At 44.0% G+C, this 23158-nt stretch overlaps 1 protein-coding gene across 1 annotated transcript; it reads left to right on the top strand.

Annotated features, from left to right (window-relative positions):
* The first annotated feature begins 62 nt into the window (after positions 1-62).
* Positions 63-21835, top strand: mst1 (macrophage stimulating 1). Its single transcript, XM_084167261.1, has 18 exons — positions 63-355; positions 3876-4020; positions 4167-4282; positions 4439-4553; positions 4670-4806; positions 5021-5141; positions 5337-5455; positions 5583-5754; positions 7200-7330; positions 7467-7569; positions 7796-7932; positions 8584-8616; positions 8962-9076; positions 19593-19670; positions 19863-20009; positions 20236-20342; positions 21072-21214; positions 21456-21835. Exons 1-18 carry the CDS (start codon positions 301-303, stop codon positions 21615-21617), a joined length of 2136 nt encoding a protein of 711 aa, XP_084023387.1. The 5' UTR covers positions 63-300; the 3' UTR covers positions 21618-21835.
* The last annotated feature ends 1323 nt before the right edge of the window (positions 21836-23158 follow it).

Raw genomic sequence — 23158 nt, 5'->3', positions numbered from 1 at the left:
TACCGATTGGTTGTCTTTTTGGGGTAGGCGCCTCTGTTTGATTAAGCTTTTCAATATTAACGTGTGGGTGGACGGGATAAAGTCATTACATTCACACTGATTTCGTAACTCTGGCTTTTCCCGTCCAACAAACAACACAATACATATTGTTTAAAGGCTTCTTAATTTGACACCTTGCTCTAGCCTAATCAATTTCGTAAAAACATGCCAGCCTGACGAACTCCAGAATTGTCAGAAAAATTTTGTCCTTGGATCTGCTTCCATCCAGCACTGCTCTCAGTCTTATTCTCTTCTGTAACCATGAAACTCATTCTTTCCTGTGTTCTCCTGGCATTTTGGAGGGGATTGGTCAGTGGTAAGAAAAATAACTTATATATTTATTTTTTATTTTGGGGGGTTATTCTATTTGTTATTCTATTTCAGATTAATGTGCCAATTGGGTACCTAATTCAATAATGCAACTGGGATTAGTTTAATGATTTGATGTTGTTGAATTGATGTGCTTTTTTGTTGGTGTACACTGTATTCCTGGATCAGCTCAGTTTACACTGCATAAGTGACTGCAGCAAAAAAAGATTAGGTGGCAGTATAGTTTTGCTATTAATGGACGCAATACATATAATATATAAATCTGTAATTTTACTGATTACAGTCTGTCAAAAGTGTGATTCTGTCAGTTGAAGTGTTTTGATAGAGTCACTTGTCCATTCATGTAAGCTTCACAAAAAATTGTGTGGTGGTCCAAAGGTCTTATTATGCTCAGTCAGACCCATGCGCAAATGTTGTTCAGCAGATAGCTGACACACAGACAGCTGGGTGCCCAACATGTACTGTTTGTTAATTCAGTAGATAGGCCTACCAAAGGACGTATTACATGTGATTTTAAGTTAGAACTTCTAACCAAAACCCTTCTGAAACAACCCCTTATTTTAACACTCCAGTAAGATAGTGGTTAGCTATAATGATACACTACATGAGCAAAAGTGTGTGGACACCTGCTCGTCAAACATTTCATTAATATTGAGTTGGTCCCCCCTTTGCTGCTATAACAGCCGGCTTTCCACTAGATGTTGGAACATTGCTGCGGGGACTTGCTTCCATTCAGCCACAAGAGCATTAGTGAGGTCGGGCACTGATGTTGGGCGATTAGGCCTGCCTCGCAGTCGGCGTTCCAATTCATCCCAAAGGTGTTCGATGGAGTTGAGGTCAGGGCTCTGTGCAGGCCAGTCAAGATTTTCCACACCGATCTCAACAAACCATTTCTGTATGGACCTCGCTTTGTGCATGGGGGCATTGTCATGCTGAAACAGAAAATGGCCTTCCCCAAACTGTTGCCACAAAGTTTGAAGCACAGAATCATCTATAATCTCATTGTATGCTGTAGCGTTAAGATTTCCCTTCACTGGAACTAAAGGGCCTAGCCCGAACCATGAAAAACAGCTCCAGACCATTATTCCTCCTCCACCAAACTTTACAGTTGGCACTATGCATTGGGGCAGGTAGCGTTCGCCAAACCCAGAGTCCAATAGCGGCGAGCTTTACACCACTCCAGCCAACGCTTGGTATTGCGTATGGTGATCTTAGGTTTGTGTGCGGCTGCTCGGCCGTGGAAACCCATTTCATGAAGCTCCCGACTAATAGTTATTGTGCTGACGTTGCTTCCAGAGGCAGTTTGGAACTCTGTAGTGAGTGTTGCAACCGAGGACAGACGATTTTTACGTAATGCATGCTTCAGCTCTCGGCGGTCCCGTTCTGTGAGCTTGTGTGGCCTACCACTTTGCGGCTGAGCCGTTGTTGCTCCTAGACTTTTCCACTTCACAATAACAGCACTTACAGTTGACCGGGGCAGCTCTAGCAGGGCAGAAATTTGACAAACTGACTTGTTGGAAAGGTGGCATCCTATGACGGTGTCACGTTGAAAGCCACTGAGCTCTTCAGTAAGGCCATTCTACTGCCAATGTTTGTCTATGGAGATTGCATGGATTTGTGCTCGATTTGATACACCTGTCAGCAACGGGTGTTGCTGAAATAGCCTAATCCATTAATTTGAAGGGGTGTCCACATACTTTTGTATATCCAGTACCAGTCAAAAGTTTGGACACACCTACTCATTCAAGGGTTTTTCTTAATTTTTATTATTTTCTACATTGTATAATAATAGTGAAGACATCAAAACTATGAAATAACACATATGGAATCATGTAGTAACCAAAAAAGTGTTAAACAAATCAAAATATATTTGAGATTTGAGATTCTTCAAAGTAGCCACCATTTGCCTTGATGACAGCTTTGCACACTCTTGGCATTCTCTCAACCAGCTTCATGAGGCAGTCACCGGGAATGCATTTGAATTAACAGGTGTGCCTTGTTAAAAGTTAATTTGTGGAATTTCTTTCCTTCGTAATGCGTTTGAGCCAATCAGTTGTGTTGTGACAAGGTAGGGGTGGTATACAGAAGATAGCCCTATTTGGTAAAAGACCAAGTCCATATTATGGCAAGAACAGCTCAAATAAGCAAAGAGAAATGACAGTCCATCATTTAATTTTAATATTTAATATGCCATTTAGCAGACGCTTTTATCCAAAGCGACTTACAGTCATGCGTGCATACATTTTTTTTTGTGTATGGGTGGTCCCGGGGATCGAACCCACTACCTTGGCGTTACAAGCGCCGTGCTCTACCAGCTGAGCTACAGAGGACCACATGAAGGTCAGTCAATCCGGAAAATTTCAAGAACTTCAAAAGTTTCTTCAAGTGCAGTCGCAAAAACCATCAAGCGCTATGATGAAACTGGCTCTCATGAGGACCGCCACAGGAAAGGAAGACCCAGAGTTACCTCTGCAGCAGAGGATAAGTTCATTAGAGTTACCAGCCTCAGAAATTGCAGGCCAAATAAATGCTTCACAGAGTTCAAGTAACAGACACATCTCAACATTAACTGTTCAGAGGAGATTGCGTGAATCAGGCCTTCATGGTCGAATTGCTGCAAAGAAACCACTACTAAAGGACACCAATAAGAAGAAGAGACTTGCTTGAGCCAAGAAACACGAGCAATGGACATTAGACCGGTGGAAACTATCTTCTGGTTTGATGAGTCCAAATTTGAGACTTTTGGTTCTAACCGCTGTGTCTTTGTGAGATGCAGAGTAGGTGAACGGATGATCTCCGCATGTGTGGTTCCCACCGTGAAGCATGGAGGAGGAGGTGTGATGGTGTGGGGGTGCTTTGCTGGTGACACTGTAGGTGATTTATTTAGAATTCAAGGCACACTTAACCAGCATGGCTACCACAGCATTCTGCAGCGATACGCCATCCCATCTGGTTTGCGCTTAGTGGGACTATCATTTGTTTTTCAACAGGACAATGACCCAACATACCTCCAGGCTGTGTAAGAGCTATTTGACCAAGAAGGAGAGAGATGGAGTGCTGCATCAGATGACATGGCCTCCACAATCACCCGACCTCAACCCAATTGAGATGGTTTGGGATGAGTTGGACCGCAGACTGAAGGAAGTAGCCAACAAGTGCTCAGCATATGTGGGAACTCCTTCAAGACTGTTGGAAAAGCATTCCTCATGAAGTTGGTTGACATAATGCCAAGTGTGTGCAAAGCTGTCATCAAGGCAAAGGGTGGCTACTTTGAAGACTCTCAAATCTCAGATATATATTTTGATTTGTTTAACACTTTTTTGGTTACTACATGATTCCATATGTGTTATTTCATAGTTTTGATGTCTTCACTATTATTACACAATGTAGAAAATAGTAAAAATAAAGAAAAACCCTTGAATGAGTAAGTGTGTCCAAACGTTTGACTGGTACTGTATAGTGTAAGTTCCCAGACATTAGGACTGTGTGTTTGTATTTGGCCATAGGGTCCCGCAGTCCTCTGAATGACTTCCAGCGTTCTGAGGGAAGGGAGCTGGTTCCTACCTCCTGGAACTCTGCACGGGTGCTGATACTGCCTGGTCTGACGCTGGAGGACTGTGCCAGACGCTGCTCACACACACTGGACTGCAGGTACCCGGAGTGTTGTATGACCTTAGTACATCACCTAGCAATCTTAGCAGATAAGGTGTTGGACTTACAGGTTTGAGTGCCAGTTAGTCTACCCCCAAATTCGTAAAAAAAATAACACAAGCTAACATGAAAACTCCTTTCATTAGAGCCTTCAACTACGAGACACGCCGCTCCATCACCTGTAAACAGCTGCCATGGGTGGAGGATGGCAGCAACGCAGAGGTCAAGAGGAACGTCAACTGTGATCTGTATGAGAAGAAGGGTAAGCTTTGGGGTCAAAGTGAGGTCATGTTCTCTGTCATTTATGTTCTCAGTGAATTGATGTCATTTTGTATAATGCTACAAAATGAGTTGTGTTGTGTCAGTAGCACGCTGTGATTTTAGTTTGAAAATACAGATTTTTTTCTTCCATGTGCAGTCTACGTAAGGAAGTGCATTGTGGGTAAAGGGGAAGACTATCGAGGCAAGGTGTTCACGACGAAAAATGGCCATACTTGTCAACAGTGGTGGTCAAAGTTCCCACACGATCACAGGTAAGATCATCCCGTTGATTTATTGGAGTAGTAGTTTGGAAACCATGACCCAAAGCAAAATATGATAACATATGTCTCTGTCTCTCACACATATTTTGTTTCTATACCTGTCATAGATGGACACCCACAGCCACTAATGGCTTGGAGCTGAACTACTGCAGGAACCCAGATAGGGACCGCATCGGGCCGTGGTGCTACACCACTGATCCAGAACGCCGCTATGAGAGCTGCAATATCCCCCACTGCAAAGATGGTACATCCCATTCTGTTCAACATTCCAGTGGTTGAAGGATTGCAATTCCAAATGTTTCTAAAGATACTGCAATAACACTATGTGTAAATGATTGACTGTGGTGTGTGTATTGTCTTCGATCTAATTATCTGTTTGGCATGTCTGTTTTGATCATAGAGAACATCATTGTAGAAAAGTGTTGCTATAGACTGTGTGTGTTTGGGTTTGTGCACAGAGGTGTGTATAACATGTAATGGGGAAGACTACAGGGGCCAGGTTGACCACACAGTGAGTGGCAGAGAGTGTCAACGTTGGGACCAGCAGTACCCACAACAACACATCTACCAGCCTGAGAAGTATGTCTGTCTGCCGACCACTGTTATCACTACCACTCCACTCTTTTACATGCTTTTTGTTGTAGGCCTACATGCCTTCGTATCCTGTCAGCATTACTTGTCTCTAATCAATATGTTGTACTGTAATAGAGTAGAGAACGATCAATATTTCCAATGTAATGAGAAGTTCCTAACATGGAATACTGTGCGTTCCAGGTATCCAGATAAGAGCTTGGATGATAACTACTGCCGTAACCCAGATGCCTCCCCTGTTCCCTGGTGTTACACCACAGACCCTGATATGGAGAGAGAGAGCTGCCAGATCAGCAAGTGCTGTACGTCTGTCCCTCATACACCCTCCCTGTCCATTCATTCACACTATTCCATTTTTATAACAATGTAATTACAATATAATACAATCTATATCACCCCTCATATGTCACGTCTCTCTTTTCGCTCTAGCTGTGGTTCCAAAGAGACGCCTCCGATCCAGCTACACCACAAACTGTTTCCGTGGTCGCGGGGAGGATTACCGCGGTAAAGTGAACGAGACGACCGGCGGCATTGCCTGTCAGCGGTGGGACGCCCAGTACCCTCATGAGCACCCCTTCTACCCAAACACCTACGAATGCAAGTAAGCCAGAGGAATGGGCGATAGAGGGATGGATGGGCAGCGGGATGATGGTTAGTGAGTGGTGGTGATGATGAGGATGGTGGTGGAGTAAGGAGTGAAATGAAGGGTCTTGAGATGAGGATCTACATGAATGGCGGATCTTGGGTTTATGTTCCTAGACACATTTACATTTTAGTCATAGCAGACGCTTATCCAGAATCAGTAGCATACATCCAACATATACCCATGAATAGAGATCCCTGTGTTATTTTGACCTACAGTGAGGGAAAAAAGTATTTGATCCCCTGCTGATTTTGTATGTTTGCCCACTGACAAAGACATGATCAGTCTATAATTTTAATGGTAGGTTTATTTGAACAGTGAGAGACAGAATAACAACAAAAACATCAAGAAAAACGCATGTCAAAAATGTTATAAATTGATTTGCATTTTAATGAGGGAAATAAGTATTTGACCCCCTCTCAATCAGAAAGATTTCTGGCTCCCAGGTGTCTTTTATACAGGTAACGAGCTGAGATTAGGAGCACACTCTTAAAGGGAGTGCTCCTAATCTCAGTTTGTTACCTGTATAAAAGACACCTGTCCACAGAAGCAATCAATCAATCAGATTCCAAACTCTCCACCATGGCCAAGACCAAAGAGCTCTCCAAGGATGTCAGGGACAAGATTGTAGACCTACACAAGGCTGGAATGGGCTACAAGACCATCGGCAAGCAGCTTGGTGAGAAGGTGACAACAGTTGGTGCGATTATTCGCAAATGGAAGAAACACAAAATAACGGGGACCATAGTCACCAAGAAAACAATTGGTAACACACTACGCAGTGAAGGACTGAAATCCTGCAGCGCCCGCAAGGTCCCCCTGCTCAAGAAAGCACATATACAGGCCCGTCTGAAGTTTGCCAATGAACATCTGAATGATTCAGAGGAGAACTGGGTGAAAGTGTTGTGGTCAGATGAGACCAAAATCTAGCTCTTTGGCATCAACTCAACTCGCTGTGTTTGGAGGAGGAGGAATGCTGCCTATGACCCCAAGAACACCATCCCCACCGTCAAACATGGAGGTGGAAACATTATGCTTTGGGGGTGTTTTTCTGCTAAGGGGACAGGACAACTTCACCGCATCAAAGGGACGATGGACGGGGCCATGTTTTGCAGAGGGGTCAAATAATTATTTCCGTCATTAAAATGCAAATAAATGTATAACATTTTTGACATGCGTTTTTCTGGATTTCTTTGTTGTTATTCTGTCTCTCACTGTTCAAATAAACCTACCATTAAATGTAGACTGATCATGTCTTTGTCAGTGGGCAAACGTACAAAATCAGTAGGGGATCAAATACTTTTTTCCCTCACTGTATAGTATTAGCTGTTTTATCCATATGTCCCTGTGTTATTGTGTGCTATACTTATTGGTTATACTAATTGCTATACCATTGCTCCCAGGGGCTTGGAGGAGAACTACTGTCGTAACCCAGATGGATCCGAGGCTCCCTGGTGCTTCACGTCTGTGCCTGAGATGAGGACGGCTCTCTGCTTGCATATCAAACGCTGTGCAGACGACATTGAAGCCGAGGGTACACTGCCCTCTGCTGTTTATGGGACCAATGCACTCGCCATGCAATCTAGGGTCCTCAAACAGAAATCTATTTGATAACTCATAGAAGGGGTTTCTGTCATCATGTTTTCATGTCCTTTTTCCCCACACCCCAGATTGTTACCAGGAAAATGGTAAAAACTACAGGGGTGTAGTCCGAAAGACGCGGAAGGGTGTCACCTGCCAAAAGTGGAGTGTCAACATGCCTCACAAAACAAAGTATGATAAATAACCAGTAGATTATAAAATGAAATTTAACAAGAATTTGGCAGGTATGTTTGGTGGTGTCAATGGTGTCAAAGATTGAATATATATGTATATATTTGTATTTATTTATTTTTATTTCAATGTATGTATGTATGGGATAGTAGCATGTGTGTGTAGGAGTGTCTGCTGTGGCATGCGTAGGTAGGTTTAGTGCTTGTACTGTACTGTGGTTTTCCAGGATAAACCCAGGGACCCACCCTGAGGGCAACCTGACAGAGAACTACTGCCGGAACCCAGATGGGGACCAACACGGACCCTGGTGCTACACCACTGACCCCAAAACAGAGTTTGACTACTGCGCCATCAAGCAATGCGGTAAAGATTACCATCCCCCCATACCTCTGTGCCCTCAGGCATTACATTCCTCTCTCAATATCTTTCTCTTGTTACTTCATCACTCATTGGCCGTATCCGAATACCCATACTTTCTTTCTACATAGTAGGCATTTTATAGTATGTGAAAATAAAAAAATCGAGTAGGCCTATGCTTTAAATGCCAGGATGTTATACTCATTTCGGCTTTTCATCTAGTAGAATTTGCTGCACACTTTTGAGGAAGAGAATAATCTTTCCAGACTTGCGTGTGTTTGACAAAGCTGATAATAAGCTGATAATGAGATAAGGGGACACGCTGTACCCAAATGAACGAATGGCGGGAATCAACGCACTTGCGCATTAGATGACACATTCTCAGGATGGGTGAGCCTAGTATGTTGATATTTGTTGCTTACTGCATTCATTTTTACTAAACAGTACATTCTAAATAGTATGTAGTATGATTAGTACACATGATGTAGTTTTAGCCAGTGTCTCTTATCTCTGTACACTGCAATAGTAGGCCTAATGTTAACTTACTAACACTATAAAGCTCTTTTCATCCATTTTGCTCAAAGCATTAATCCCTCCATGGCTCTGTGTTATTTCAAAGTGATTAAAAGATTATTCTGCTTATTGTTGTTTGAACAGCTGGGGAGAAAGTGTCCATCATTGAGCCAGCAGGTACGTTCCTAATGGGATATGCAACTAGAATGAAAAATAAGTATTTCCTGAAAGTGGACATATGTACACTACTTTACTCATTAACTGAAGTGTGTGTGTGTGTGTGTGTGTGTGTGTGTGTGTGTGTGTGTGTGTGTGTGTGTGTGCCTGCGTGCGTGCGTGCGTGCGTGCGTGCGTGCGTGCGTGCGCGTGCGTGCGTGTGTGTGTGTGTGTGTGTGCGTGTGTGTGTGTGCGTGCGTGTGTGCGTGTGTGTGTGTGCCTGCGTGCGTGCGTGCGTGCGCGTGCGTGCGTGTGTGCGTGCGTGTGTGCGTGTGTGTGTGTGTGTGCGTGCATGTGTGCACACAGAGAAGGTGGAGTTTAATGAGTGTGGGAAGAGAGATGATCGTTTCGTCAAGAGCATGCTGCGTATTGTTGGTGGGGGTCCTGGAAACTCTCCCTGGACGGTCAGCCTCAGAGACAGGTCAGTCTGAGAGGGGCAGTGTTAGCGCATTGAGATTTACTCAGCAATAGAGACCCCAGCCCCAGTCTTCATAACCTCTCTGTCTCCCCTGTTAGAGACCAGTGTTCATGGCCTCTCTCTCTCTCTCCCTGTTAGAGCCCAGTCTCTCCTATATCTCTCTCTCTCTCAATTCAATTCAATTCAATAAATGCTTTATTGGTATGAATGGGTTGTTGCCACTGTTGCCAAAACAATGTATATGAAGTATTACATAAATGAACAATATGTTTGACCAACAATAATAATATACAGTATACTGTATATATACAAAAACAATTATACATAGAAAATAAGAAGAAGAAGTTAAAAAAAAAAGCAACTGCGAAATTCTATCTAGAAAGGTTCATGTGTATGACATCTCTTATATTATGACAGCCCAGAACATCATCTGCAGCAAGATCTACTGTCTCGACGTTTTCTCCTAACAAAATGCAGATTTTCTCCTCAACAGCCAGTTCAAGAAATCCTGCAATTCTTTCTTAAAATTTCAGGAGATAATATTTGGAGCAATGGAGTAGGAAGTGCTGTTCATGCTCTACTTCACCCGACCCACAGTGCTTACATAGTCTTTCCTCTCTGACCTTCCATGTTTTTCTATGGCATCCTGTCTCTATTGCCAGGCTATGGTCATTGAATCTGTATATTGTTAATGTCTTCTGTTGTTTGAATTCTTTGATTTTGAAAAGGTGTTATGCTACTTTCATATCTTTTTTTAGAATTTGGTAACATTGAAGCTTGTGATTCAATTGAATTTCATTTTGCCAATAGTCTATGTATTTTGGTTAGAGATTTCTATTTGTTTGAATTTTGTTATTTGTGGTCAAATGGTTGAATTTAGCTGGTGCTTTTGGGCCAGTTGTTCTAAAGGGTCACTCTTTGTGTTGCAGTGTTTGCATAAGAAAGCCTTGTGATGATAATATTCTGGATCACAGTGTGTTAGGTGAGTCCAGAATTTGGTGTCTCTTTTCTCAATTACTAGTGCTAGGGGAAATCTCCAAGTTCTGCCCTACAGGCTAGGTTTCGGGCATTTCTGTGCACACCTAGAATATTTGTACAAAATTCCAGGTAAAACATTTCAGTGGGGCTTTTATCCCATGATGTACTGTATATTTTAAATTGGGAAGGGGGTCCCAAATTTTCCTGCCACATACAGTAGAAGGATTGGAGTTATGACAGAGTAAAATAGTTTAAGCCAAATTCTTATTGGTTGGTTACATTTATACAGGGTCTCTCTGATTGCAAAATATGATCTGCATGCTTTATCTGTTAGAGACTATATGGCCATGTCAAACCACCAAGGTAAATATAGTTGGTGGTGTGTTTCAGGGTTGGTGGTGTGTTTCTAGGGTGAAATGGTATCTACTTTCCTGAGATCAGGACTTTTTCAGAAAGATCATTACTTAGTTTTTTTCCCATATTAATAGATAGTGTCCAGTCCTTACAATACTGTTCTAGCAAGGACCAGCTTTGTTGTACCCCCTGTTCTGTTGGTGACAAGATTACTAAGTCATTGGCATATAAAATACACTTTATTTATTTGTCTTCTAGGGTGAGTCCCAGAGATGTTGATTGTTCTGTAGCCAGTTCATTTATATAAATATTGAATAAGGTTGGACTAATATTGCAACCTTCTCTTACACCTCTGTCCTGACTAAAGAATTGTGTTATTTTGGTGTCAACTTTTATACAACATTTGTTTTCCTTATAGATCACATTAATAATATCATAGACCTTGCCTCCTACACCACTTTGATGCGGTTTTAAGAACAGTGCTTCATCCCATAAGGAATCAAAGGCTTTTTGAAAGTCGATAAAACAAGGCAAATATGTTTCCTTTGTGAGTTTGGTGAACATGTTTTTTGACCAAGGTATGGAGGATATACAGTATATGTGATCTGTTGTTCAGTGTTTAGTGAGGAATCCAATTAGACTTTTTCGTAAAATGTTGTGTTCACTTAAGAAGGCCTGAATTCTGGCATTCATTATGCTACAGAAAACCTTTCCTAAATTACTACTAACAGAGATGCCTCTACACTGAGTGTACAAAACATTAAGAACTCTTTCCATGACATAGACTAACCAGGTGAATCCAGGTGAAAGCTATGATCCCTTATTGATATCACTTGTTAAATCCACTTCAATCAGTGTAGATGAAGGGGGGGAGATGGGTTAAAGAAGGATCTTTAAGCCTTGAGACAATTGAAACATGGATTGTGTATGTGTGCCATTCAAAAACAAAAGATTTAAGTGCCTTTGAACGGGGTATGGTAGTAGGTGCCAGGCGCACCAGTTTGTGTCAAGAAATACAACGCTGCTGGGTTTTTCACGCTTAACAGTTTCCCGTGTGTATCAAGAATGGTCCACCACCCAAAGGACATCCAGGCAACTTGACACAACTGTGGGAAGCATTGGAGTCAACATTGGTCAGCATCCCTGCGGAATGCTTTAGACACCTTGTAGAGTCAATACCCCAATGATTTGAGGCTGTTCTGAGGGGGGGGGGGGGGATCTCAGGAAAGTAGCCTACCCTCATCGCTAGGATAAACACCTTGAGAATAGCCTCTCTCAACTTAGTGATGCTGTGTTTCAGCATCTCTGTTCGAATGCTGTCTGGCCCAGAGGCTTTACCGCTCTTGAGGGCCTTTATTTTATAAATTAGTTTAGACAATGTAATAGGATTGTCCAGCTGGTTTCATTGGGTTTTTACTGTTAATTCTAATTATTTTAATTGTTCTATTACTGATCTTTGGATGGAGTTAAGTTCTTTTTTAATTGGGAATTTATAGAGGTTTGCAAAATGCTGTTTCCAGATAATCCAATCTTTGATTGGGAAGTCTTTCTTTTTAACAGTGTTATCTAATTTCCTTCATAATTCCCACAATTGATTTTGATTGATTGCCACTCTATTTTGTCAAGCTCAATGGTCATATAGAGGGATTTTCTTATGTTGATTTAGGGCCTATTGGTATATGAGACTTGTCTCCTGGTGTTTTTAGTTTGACAAAAGTCTTAGTTGTTTTCTCGCAGTTGAACATTCTTTGTCAAACCATTTATCCTTTGGTCGTTCTTTCTTTTTTAATGTTCAATTTTTCACATTTTTCTTATTTATTTATTTTTGCCAGATTTATGAATATATACATACGTTTATCAGTGGCTTAATGCCATCTTTGTCATGTTTAGATTTGGTTAAAAAAAAATGTAAATCAAGTTTTCAATATCAATGCTATTTAATGCTGCCTCATATTCAACATGGCTAGTTTTTTCCACTTCTATGTGGACAGGCGGGGGTAGAGTTCTGGTTTTAAATGTAATGGTGGTTTATCTGATTTTTTCACATAAATTCTAATTTGGCAGTGGTCTGACAAGGGGAGTTGTGGCATGACCATAAAGGCATTGATTTTTTCTTGCTCCATATCTGTTATGACCTAGTGGACTGCACTGTTTCCTAGTTCAGATCAATAAGTAAACCTACCCAGAAAGTCACCCTTCCTCCTGCCGTTAACAATGTACAGACCCAGGCTTTTACAGAGCTGGAGCCATAGCTGCTGCAGCACCCCCTGAAAAATCAGGAATTAAAAAAATACTAATTATTATTATTATTATTACATTTTTTATTCATAAAAGTAGTGCACTGGGCCTTTACTAGTCCTGTATTAGTGGACCAATATAGATCTGTAGCAAGGGCAAAAAAATCATCGCAGCACCCCCAGCCCCAAACCTCTTCCCACATCTATGGCTGGAGCACTTGTTTCCCATTTTTGTTGACAGAACTGTCATAGCTCTCTCTCTCTGTAGTCAGTTGTGATTCATACACAGACGTACATTGGTGTTTCCCTCTAAATCTATGTAGTCTGGTTCTTTACCAGTTCTAGCATTTAAATCCCCCATTCACAGAACTTTGCCTACTGACTCAAAATGAATTATATCAGAATACGGAGTCAGAAAAAAATATTTGTTAAAATATTGAAATTCAGATGAGGGCATACACATTGCACACATGTAAATGCCTCTATCTGAGTTAACAATAAAAAATATATCTTTAGCCAAAATGCATGTTTTTCCTTTTCTCTCTTTAAACCAGATTATAATCCCTCCTGAGTCTCTGCCACATTTTCCATGTGGATGTTTCACTGACGGTAGGCCTACAGTAAACTCCCTGTAATTTTTGGGAGAGGATGTTTGTAAATCTTCGACTCCATGTCACTAGAAGCATAATAACGTCTGAACTATGTACAGTATCTATGATGTCTGAGTCTGTGCTTTTCACAACCAAAAGTTGAAGAGCACAAACCGCTGAATGTTATATAAACAGTGCATTCAGAAAGTATTCAGACCCCTTCCCTTTTTCCACATTTTGTTACGTTACAGCCTTATTCTAAAATGGATTAAAGAAAACATTTTCCTCATCAATCTACACAAAATACCCCATAATGACAAAGCAAAAACAGGTTTTTAGAAATGTTTGCATGTGTATTAACAATAAAAAACAGACCCTTTGCTATGAGACTCGAAATTGAGCTCAGGTGCATTCTGTTTCCATTGATCATCCTTGAGATGTTTCTACAACTTGATTGGAGTCCACCTGTGGTAAATTCAATTGATTGGACATGATTTGGAAAGGAACACACCTGTCTATATAAGGTCCCACAGTTGACAGTGCATGTCAGAGCAAAAACCAAGCCATGAGGTTGAAGGAATTGTCCGTAGAGCTCCGAGACAGGATTGTGTCGAGGCACAGGTCTGGAAACGGTACCAAAAAATGTCTGCAGCATTGAAGGTCCCCAAGAACACAGTGGCCTCCATCATTCTAAAATGTAAGAAGTTTGGATCCACAAAGACTGTTCCTAGAGCTGGCCGCCTGGCTAAACTGAGCAATCGAGGGAGAAGGGCCTTCGTCAGGGAGGTGACCAAGAACCCAATGGTAACTCTGACAGAGCTACAGAGTTCCTCTTTGGAGATGGGAGAACCTTCCAGAAGGACAACTATCTCTGCAGCACTCCATCAATCAGGCCTTTATGGTAGAGTGGCCAGACGGAAGCCACTCCTCAGTAAAAGGCACATGACAGGGGATGAGGACCACTCGTGGGGCGGCAGCGTGGTGACTGGGACAGTGGGGATGTGGGCTATTTGTGGCTTGGGGCTCCTTGGATGTTGAGGAGGGGCCCTGGGACTATGTAGTGTCTGTGGTGGGGCAACAACGGAGCTTGATTACTATTTTCCCAGGGACGAGACCAGTGGCGGTTGGTGCCATTTAAGATGAGGGAGGATTATTAATTTTTTTATGAGCATGGCCTGATTTCTATTACAGCATATTGGATGACTGTCATTCATATTCCATTCACCCAGCTCAATGGAACATCGATAGGTTTAGGCTACTACATGATACTCAAATGTTCACTGTACCCATCATGAGGTTGCTACAACCTAGCCTATGAAAGAAAGTTTACAACGTAGGTGCACAGGTCGAGAGAATTTTGAGTAATCAAGGTGACAGACAGTGACACATTCAAAACCGCCTTTCAAATACTTGCCTGCGTCGAGCTGATCTAGGGTGTAGTCATTAGTCCAACAGTTGCAAATGAGAGTTTCCATTGGACAAATTCAGGTATGTTTATCCCCGTTTCATTCTGTTTCCTTCCGTTTAAGAAAACCTTTTCAACAGATTCGGCGGAATGAATACACCCCTGATCACACGCAAACAGTTCGCTTTCATAGCAGCCACATAAAAACAGCATGATCACTTTGCTCGTTGTATATGTAATTCATTCTCGCATCTACATGCTCTCCTCCTCTCATCTTTTCCCTTCGCTTGTGGACTTCAGTGCACAACACATCAGCTGTCTGTGACCAGGCGAAAAAACTTTTCCAAGCCAAACCTTCATATCATGACCGCTAACCGCTACACACAGCCTACATCGTTGTCACGTCATAGTCAACTAGAACTACTAGAACTAATGCGTTAGTCTATCTGCTACAATCATCCGGTCAGAAAGCAGTTTAGCAGCTACACCGGTGGGCCCTGGAGACAATAAATTAATAAAACCAAAAGCTTACCTTGACTTAGAAGAGTTCCGGTGTTGGTTAGCCATAGCTAGCTAGCTAACATAGCATCCCTCTCTGTTTTGAGCCGGGTGTTTGAGTAGGGTAAACTAGCTAGCTGCATTTGCTAGCTAAGTGAAAGTGAACGTTTAAAAAAAAAAATACAACCAAATATAGCTATCTCTCTCTCTCTTGCTTCTCCTTAATTCTGGAAGAAATTAATTTGTTCAAAACTGTTCAACTATTGTCTTTCTCTCTCTTTGAGTCAACTACTCACCACATTTTATGCAGTGCTAGCTAGCTGTAGCTTATGCTTTCAGTACTAGATTCATTCTCTGACCCTTTATTTGGGTGGACAACATGTCAGTTCATGCTGCATGAGCTCTGATAGGTTGGAGGACATCCTACGGAAGTTTTCATATTTACTGTGTAAGTCTATGGAAGGGGGTGAGAACCATGAGCCTCCTAGGTTTTGTATTGAAGTCAATGTACCCAGAGGAGGACAGAAGCTAGCTGTCCTCTGGCTACACCATGGTGCTACCCTACAGAGTGCTGCTGAGGCTACTGTAGTCCTTCATTGCAAAACAATGTGTTTTAATCAATTATTTGGTGACATGAATATATTTAGTGTAGTTTTATCTAAAAATGTTTTTTTTATTTTTATGTTTCACTATTATTTTTTAAATTAAATTCACTGAGGAGGAGGTCCTTCACTGGAAGAGACGCATCAGTGCAATCTCTGGGTTGTTCCGGTCTCTGTTACCCGGGCCAGTGCTGGGCAGGGGTGTGTGTGTGTCAGTGTGAGTGGGAGAAGGTGTTGTGTGTGTGATGGGGAGTGGGAGGGGGCGGTGTCAGTGTGGCTGGGCTGGTGGCTGAGGACCTCTTCCTTCAGCTCATGTAGCTCTCTCTGTAGGTCTTGCAGGTGGCTGTGGTAGACAGTGGTGGCCAGCATCTCTCTTAGGCGACACACTTCTGTTCTGAGGGCCTGGTTGTCCTCCTCTAGTTCTGTAGTGGTAGACTGTAGCTCCCTGTTCTCACTACGCTGCTGTTTCACCTGAGTCACCAGGCTGGTCTCCTCCTCTGTCGGCTGTTGAATGCCTCTGCTCTGGCAGGTCAAGGATTTCTCCCTGAACTCAGCAAAGTCTCTTTCTAGAATAGATAGACTGTCTCTGAGAGAGTTGATGTAGGAGCAGATTCTTGGAGAGATGTGGCTGTTTTCAGGGCTTGGAGGGGTCATCTTCTCCTGGATTTTGGTCTGTGGAGAGCCTTCTTGCAGTTGACTGGGGACTGGAAGTCTTCTTGGAACTTCCTCAGGCTGCTTTCCGACCACTGAACCATGATGGTGTCATTATGGTAGACGTTAACGGTGAGGCAGGGGCAGTTTTCATCGTTGTCCTCATTGATTGTTATCTGTCTGTCACGATCGTCGTATCGAGTAGACCAAGGCGCAGCGTGTTGAGCGAACATACTTTATTTAATTAAAGTGCACACACGAATAACAAAACAGCTCCGTTGTGGAGCAGTTGACCGGTACCTGATTAGGCACCGGTGACCCAGGCACGGGTTGTGCCGGACTGACGACGCGCACCCCTGGCTTGGTGCGTGAGGCAGGAACGGACCGGACCGGGCTGATGATGCGCACCCCTGGCTTGGTGCGTGGAGCAGCAACGGGCCGGACCGGGCTGACGATACGCACCCCTGGCTTGGTGCGTGGAGCAGGAACGGACCGGACCGGGCTGACGATACGCACCCCTGGCTTGGTGCGTAGAGCAGGAACGGGCCTTACCAGGCTGACGACTCGCACCACTGGCTTGGTGCGTGGAGCAGCAACGGGCCGGACCGGGCTGACGATGCGCACCCCTGGCTTGGTGCGTGGAGCCGGAACGGGCCTCACCGGACTGACGACTCGCACCCCTGGCTTGGTGCGTGGAGCAGCAACGGGCTTTACCAGGCTGACGACTCGCACCCCTGGCTTGGTGCAAGTAGCAGGAACGGGCTTTACCAGGCTGACGACTCGCACCCCTGGCTTGGTGCAAGTAGCAGGAACGGGCTGGACCAGGCTGACGACTCGCACCCCTGGCTTGGTGCGAGTAGCAGGAACGTTCTGGACCAGGCTGACGACTCGCACCCCTGGCTTGGTGCGAGTGGCAGGAACAGGCCGGGCCGGGCTGGCGACGCGCACCGTAGGCTTGGTGCGAGTGGCAGAAACAGGCCGGGCCGGGCTGGCGACGCGCACCGTAGGCTTGGTGCGAGTGGCAGGAACAGGCCGGGCCGGGCTGGCGACGCACACCGTAGGCTTGGTGCGAGTGGCAGGAACAGGCCGGGCCGGGCTGGCGATGCGCACCGTAGGCTTGGTGCGAGGGGCAGGAACAGGCCGGGCCGGGCTGGCGACGCACACCGTAGGCTTGGTGCGAGGGGCAGGAACAGGCCGGGCCGGGCTGGCGATGCACACCGTAGGCTTGGTGCGAGGGGCAGGAACAGGCCGGGCCGGGCTGGCGATGCGCACCATAGGCTTGGTGCGAGGAGCAGGAACAGGCCGGACCGGGCTGTGGAGACGGACAGGAGACCTGGAGTGAAGAGCGGCCACAACCCGTCCTGGCTGAATGCCTACCTTCACACACTCGGTGTGAGTCATCCGCACAGGACGCACAGGGCTGTGTACCCGTACTGGCATAACAGCACGTGACACGGGCGCAGGATATCCGGGACCGCGGAGAGGCATTGGAGACCACGAGCGTTGAGCCGGCACACTCCGTCCTGGCTGCATACCCACCTTCGCACGACACGTGCGGGGTGCTCGCACAGGACGTACCGGACTATGCCGGACCACTCGTGGCACAGTACGCCGCTCCGCATACCGCGGAACCTGCCCCGTCCCATGCTGCCATGCCTGAGTACGGGAAGTTGGTTCCGCTCTCCATCCAGGCTCCGCCAACCTGCCTTCTGGCCCCCCAAACCCGGTGGCCTCCTCTCCAAATCGCCCTGTGGCAGCCTCCTGCTGCCCAGTCGCCCATGCCGTGTGCCCCCCCCTAAAAAATTTTTGGGGTTGCCTCTCGTCCGTCCGACGACGACACTGTTGACGCCGTTGCTCCTCTCTCGCCAGGGCCTTAATCCTAGCCCATGGCCCTTTGCCCCCGAGCATGTCCTCCCAGGACCACGATTTGCCCACCTGGGCCATCGCCAACCTCTCCATCTCCTTTCCCGGTGCTTCCTCCCATGTCCAGGCCGCCTGCTCCTGGACACGCTGCTTGGTCCTGTGTTGGTGGGATCTTCTGTCACGATCGTCGTATCGAGTAGACCAAGGCGCAGCGTGTTGAGCGAACATACTTTATTTAATTAAAGTGCACACACGAATAACAAAACAACAAACGATACCGTGACGTCCTAAGTCGAAACACAACCAACTGGAACAAGATCCCACAAACACTAAGGGAAAACCGACAGTTTAAATATGGCTCCCAATCAGAGACAACCAGCCACAGCTGACACTCGTTGCCTCTGATTGGGAGTCACTCAGGCCAACATAGAAATAAACAAACTAGAACTCCCAACATAGAAACAGAACACATAGAATGAACACACCCTGGCTCAACATATAGAGTCCCAGAGCCAGGGTGTGACACTGTCTGCCTTTTCCAGTAACATTCTTTCTATGTTTTGGGTATTTCGTGGACAGGGCAGTGTGCCAGGCTTAGGGGCTCTCAGTATGAAATATGAGATTCGTTGTTGTTTTCTTCCCCACTAGTGTTGTGAGGTCTGCCACCAAGGTCTCAGGTGACTCACTCATTACTTTACTTATAACGTTTTTCTTTGCCTTGGAAGAGCAGACATCTGTAGGGTACATAATGTCTGTTTAGATTTTCTCTTGGTCATTTATTTTCTAGCTCTTTTCCAAGTTTTTTCAGCTTTTTCCGGCTTGTCTTTTTGCTGCAACAGCATCCCAGAAAACTTCTGCAAAAATCAACAGCTCATTTTCTTCTTCTTCAATTAAAAAGAAAAGTAGTACAAGTAGCAAAATACAACGTTTTTCTCAGCTATTTAATAGCCTTTTATTTTTTAGCTATTAGCTCTAGCTAGCTTGAAAACAAACAATTTATTGTTTGCTCTCTCTCCCTCCCTGTTATTCTCCAGTATTTCTAACCTCTCTCTCTTTCCCTGTTAGAGCCCAGTCTTCATAATCTCTCTCTCTCACTTTCTCTCTCTCTCTCTCTCTCTCTGTTATTATCCAGTCTTTATAACCTCTCTCTATCTCTCTCCCTGTTAGACCCCAGTCTTCATAACCTCTCTCTCTCTCTCTCTCTCTCTCTCTCTCTCTCTCTCTCTCTCTCTCTCTCTCTCTCTCTCTCTCTCTCTCTCTCTCTCTCTCTCTCTCTCTCTCTCTCTCTCTCTCCTCCCTGTTTGACCATAGTCTTCATAACCCTTCTCTCCATGTGTGCAGGAAAGGTAACCATTTCTGTGGAGGTTCCCTGGTTAGCTCCAAATGGGTGATCAGCACTAAGCAGTGTTTCTCCTCTTGGTATGCTTTATGATTTATTATTTCTCATGACTTAATTACCAAGTATTTATATCATGATTGTTTTTTAAAAAGAGTAAAAGGAAAAACTTTCAAACACAAAAGACCCAGATCTAGACCATAAAACAACAAAAATTGTGTCAATCCCTTGAATAGGATGGAGATTGTTGGTCAGTGTGTGTTCTCTATGTGCAGTTATGTGGACCTTCCGGGATACTCCGCCATGATGGGGACATTGTTCCGTAACCCTAGTGAAGGAGAGCCCGACCGACAGACTATCCCTCTCACCAAGATCGTCTGTGGACCCTCTGAGTCCCAGCTGGTCATGCTACAACTGGAATAGTGCGTACACACGAACACACGCACCCAGGGACGTACACACACACACATGCACAAACCACATATTTCACTGCACATATCCGGTGTATGTGACAATAAAACATATTTTTCACAGACAGTACCCAAATAATAGTATCCTACCCTACCTTATCCAACTAGTCCACACCATATGATTTAACAGCAAACCCATTCTGCTCAGGCTGATGCTCTTCCTCATCCTCTTCCTCAGCCCAGCCCAGTTTAACGAGCGTGTGTCTCAGATCTGCCTGCCCCCTGAACGCTACATAGTTCCAAACGGAACCTACTGCGAGATCGCAGGCTGGGGGGAAACTAAAGGTAAAGGAGAGCTATGCTCATAATTGTAACACCACAATATAATTTAGTCACATTCCTCCATATTCATCTTTATCCTTTCTTTTACAGATGTAGGATCTTAATTTGATCACCCTGTTGGAGGAGAACCTTCCTGCAATGCAGGAGATCTCAAATGTGTAGTGTATTTGAGGTTTAAAAAGGCTTCTGAAGTTTGTAATTTCCCAATTTCAGACTTGATTTTCCCTTACGAAAAATGTATCAACCCATACAAAAATTTCCATTAATTATAATCCACATAATAATTCATATTTCCTGTGGCTGCAGGATTATTCTCCTGCTGTAGCAAACTGGCTCAAATTAAGAACCAACATCTGTATTACCCTCATCTGCATATTTCTCCTGTTGTACTCTTTATACCTTTCCTTCATAATGTCCTTTATATATCACCATCCTATGGCTGAATTACGACCAGGGCCCTGGGTTGTTCCAGGCCAGATGATTCGTTCAGGAAAAACCTAGGACCCTAATTTATGACATAATGTTTCTTTAGGTAACTTTTTCTGCCCTTGAAGTAACATTTCACTAATGTGTCATGTAAATGAAACAGCTTTTCAGATCCTGGACCAACAGATGGTGTTGTTATTTCCAGTACCACTCAGCATATGCCCACCTCTCTCTCATTATCTCGTTCTCTCCACCCCCCCCCCCCCCCCCCCCCCCCCCCTTTCAATGTTTCTCTCACTTTCTCAGGCACTTCTACAGATGACTCTGTGCTCAATGTGGCTCAAATACCAGTTATAAGCAACAAGGACTGTAACAAATACTTTCGGGGTCGTGTTCGTGAGAACGAGATGTGCACCAACTCCTTCCAGGGTGGGGTGGGTGCCTGTGAGGTAGGTTTGGGTCGGGTGTGTTTGTGAGGTGGAGGATTTGTCTATGGGGTGTGTGGTTTGCTTCTATGAGAGAGATTGAGGTTTATGGTGTGTGAGAATGATAAGATGAAGACTATTTTATCCTTTAGGAAATTCATTCTGTGACATACAGCCCGGCACACACACACGTTAAGTTACGATATGTCCTGTCACTGTGTGAGAATGATCTGACAGTGATATGTTCTTTCCATCTGACCCCCAGAGAGACTACGGGGGTCCTCTGGCCTGTCAGAACAGTGAATGCTGGGTGCTGGAGGGAGTGATCATCCCCATGAGGCGCTGTGGACACCCAGGCCAGCCCAGCATCTTCATCCGTGTCTCTGTCTATGTGGACTGGATTAAGAAGGTCATGGAGATGGCTTAGTAAGAGATACAGTATGTCACCAACCAGTGACTGGCCCTATGTTCTACTGGACAACTTTCACCCCTCTCCCCATAGCTCACAATCCACAACCGCCTAATTGTTATCCGTGACCATCTACATAATATTTTGTAATATCCGTCATTATGACCATAATACTCTGTTGTTGTGTATTATTCTACATTCTTATGACAAAAATATAATATGTAAATAACCCTGTTTTCCCTTGTCTTTTGTCTCTGTGTAATCAAACACATTATGAACCATTTGGATCAGAACTAAATATCCATAATAACCCTGATCTTTTGTGGTTATTAGATTATTAGACATTACATATTGAACCTTGGCAGTGACCTACGAATGTCCTTGTAAAGCACATGCCTTCTTAACCTCATGCTTCCCAAAAGCACTCCCACACCCTTCACTAAACCTGCTGACCACCAAACCCTCCACCCCCCCTCCCCTCATCCAAAATACCTTCTTTGCCCCCTAGCCTCTAAAGAAATCCCTCCACTGCCTGTGTTTTGATGCCTGCCCCCATGTCCAAAGACATGCCTTTGTGCCTTATACAGAACTGAATGCGCTGCACATTCTTTCTGGTTCTATAGGAGGATTTTTGTAACTCGGTCCTGATGAGCCCACGGAATTCAGCTTAAATAAACCTCAAGATCAGAGTCCAACGGAATCTCAGACACACCAGCCTGCAGAGAGGCAGTAAACTAACTCTTTCTCTCTTTCTCTCTCTCTCTCTCGGTCTCTCTTCCTCTCTCTAACTCTCACTCTCTCTCTCACACACATTCACACACACTTTAGCTTTCTTCTCATTACACGCAAACAAATGTAGATACTCACAAATCCACATATCCACGTACAGTATTCACAGATACACACATACCCATTTACACAAACAACCAAGATAATTAAACAGACTACTTGTGTACTCTGGTTCAACAAATTAGTACAACAAATGAGTGCCGATTTTACTGGCTTTGGTCAGTTTCAGTGGCAGTTTGGCAATTCATGCTGCTCACTTTTATGAAATTATGTTTATAATAGATGACTAATCAAATACTTATATGACTGATGGTTCTCATTTATACTGCAGATAAGGGTTGACTAAATTGTTTATAAATTAGTAACGAAGTAGTGCAACAAATCTCCAGTCATGCCTTCTGACTACATTTTATTCCATGGTGCAGAGAATTTTTAATTTCAATTGATCCTATAAATGTGAATAGGCCTACATCAGGTTGTTTTGAACAAGGTGACTCATTAAGCTTAAAGCCTTTTTTGGTCATATGGGTTTTTATTTTCTCTCAATGTGTTTTGTCTTCATAACTGGAGGAGATGGGGATGGGGAAATGTTAAAAATTGTCTATTAACATGTTTGAGTAATTCATTGTTTTTCTCAATAACCCATACACCTTAGCCAAAAGTTTACATACACCTTAGCCAAATACATATAAACTCAGTTATTCACAATTCCTGACATTTAAACCTAGTAAAAATTCCCTGTCTTAGGTCAGTTAGGATCCCCATTTTAT

The sequence above is a fragment of the Coregonus lavaretus genome, assembly GCF_964263955.1.
Source record: "Coregonus lavaretus genome assembly, chromosome: 8".
NCBI classification, from domain to species: domain Eukaryota; kingdom Metazoa; phylum Chordata; class Actinopteri; order Salmoniformes; family Salmonidae; genus Coregonus; species Coregonus lavaretus.
The sequence above is the reverse complement of the archived record's forward strand: the minus strand, read 5'-3'. Positions and strand labels throughout refer to the sequence as shown.

What these genes read in the sequence shown, in the direction of transcription:
- mst1 (XM_084167261.1), top strand. Translation starts at nt 301, where the DNA reads ATGAAACTCATTCTTTCCTGTGTTCTCCTGGCATTTTGGAGGGGATTG. An exon ending in AAGCAGTGTTTCTCCTCTTG is followed by an intron (nt 19,671 to 19,862) that starts GTATGCTTTATG and finishes CTCTATGTGCAG; the next exon opens with TTATGTGGACCTTCCGGGAT. An exon ending in GTCATGCTACAACTGGAATA is followed by an intron (nt 20,010 to 20,235) that starts GTGCGTACACAC and finishes CCTCTTCCTCAG; the next exon opens with CCCAGCCCAGTTTAACGAGC.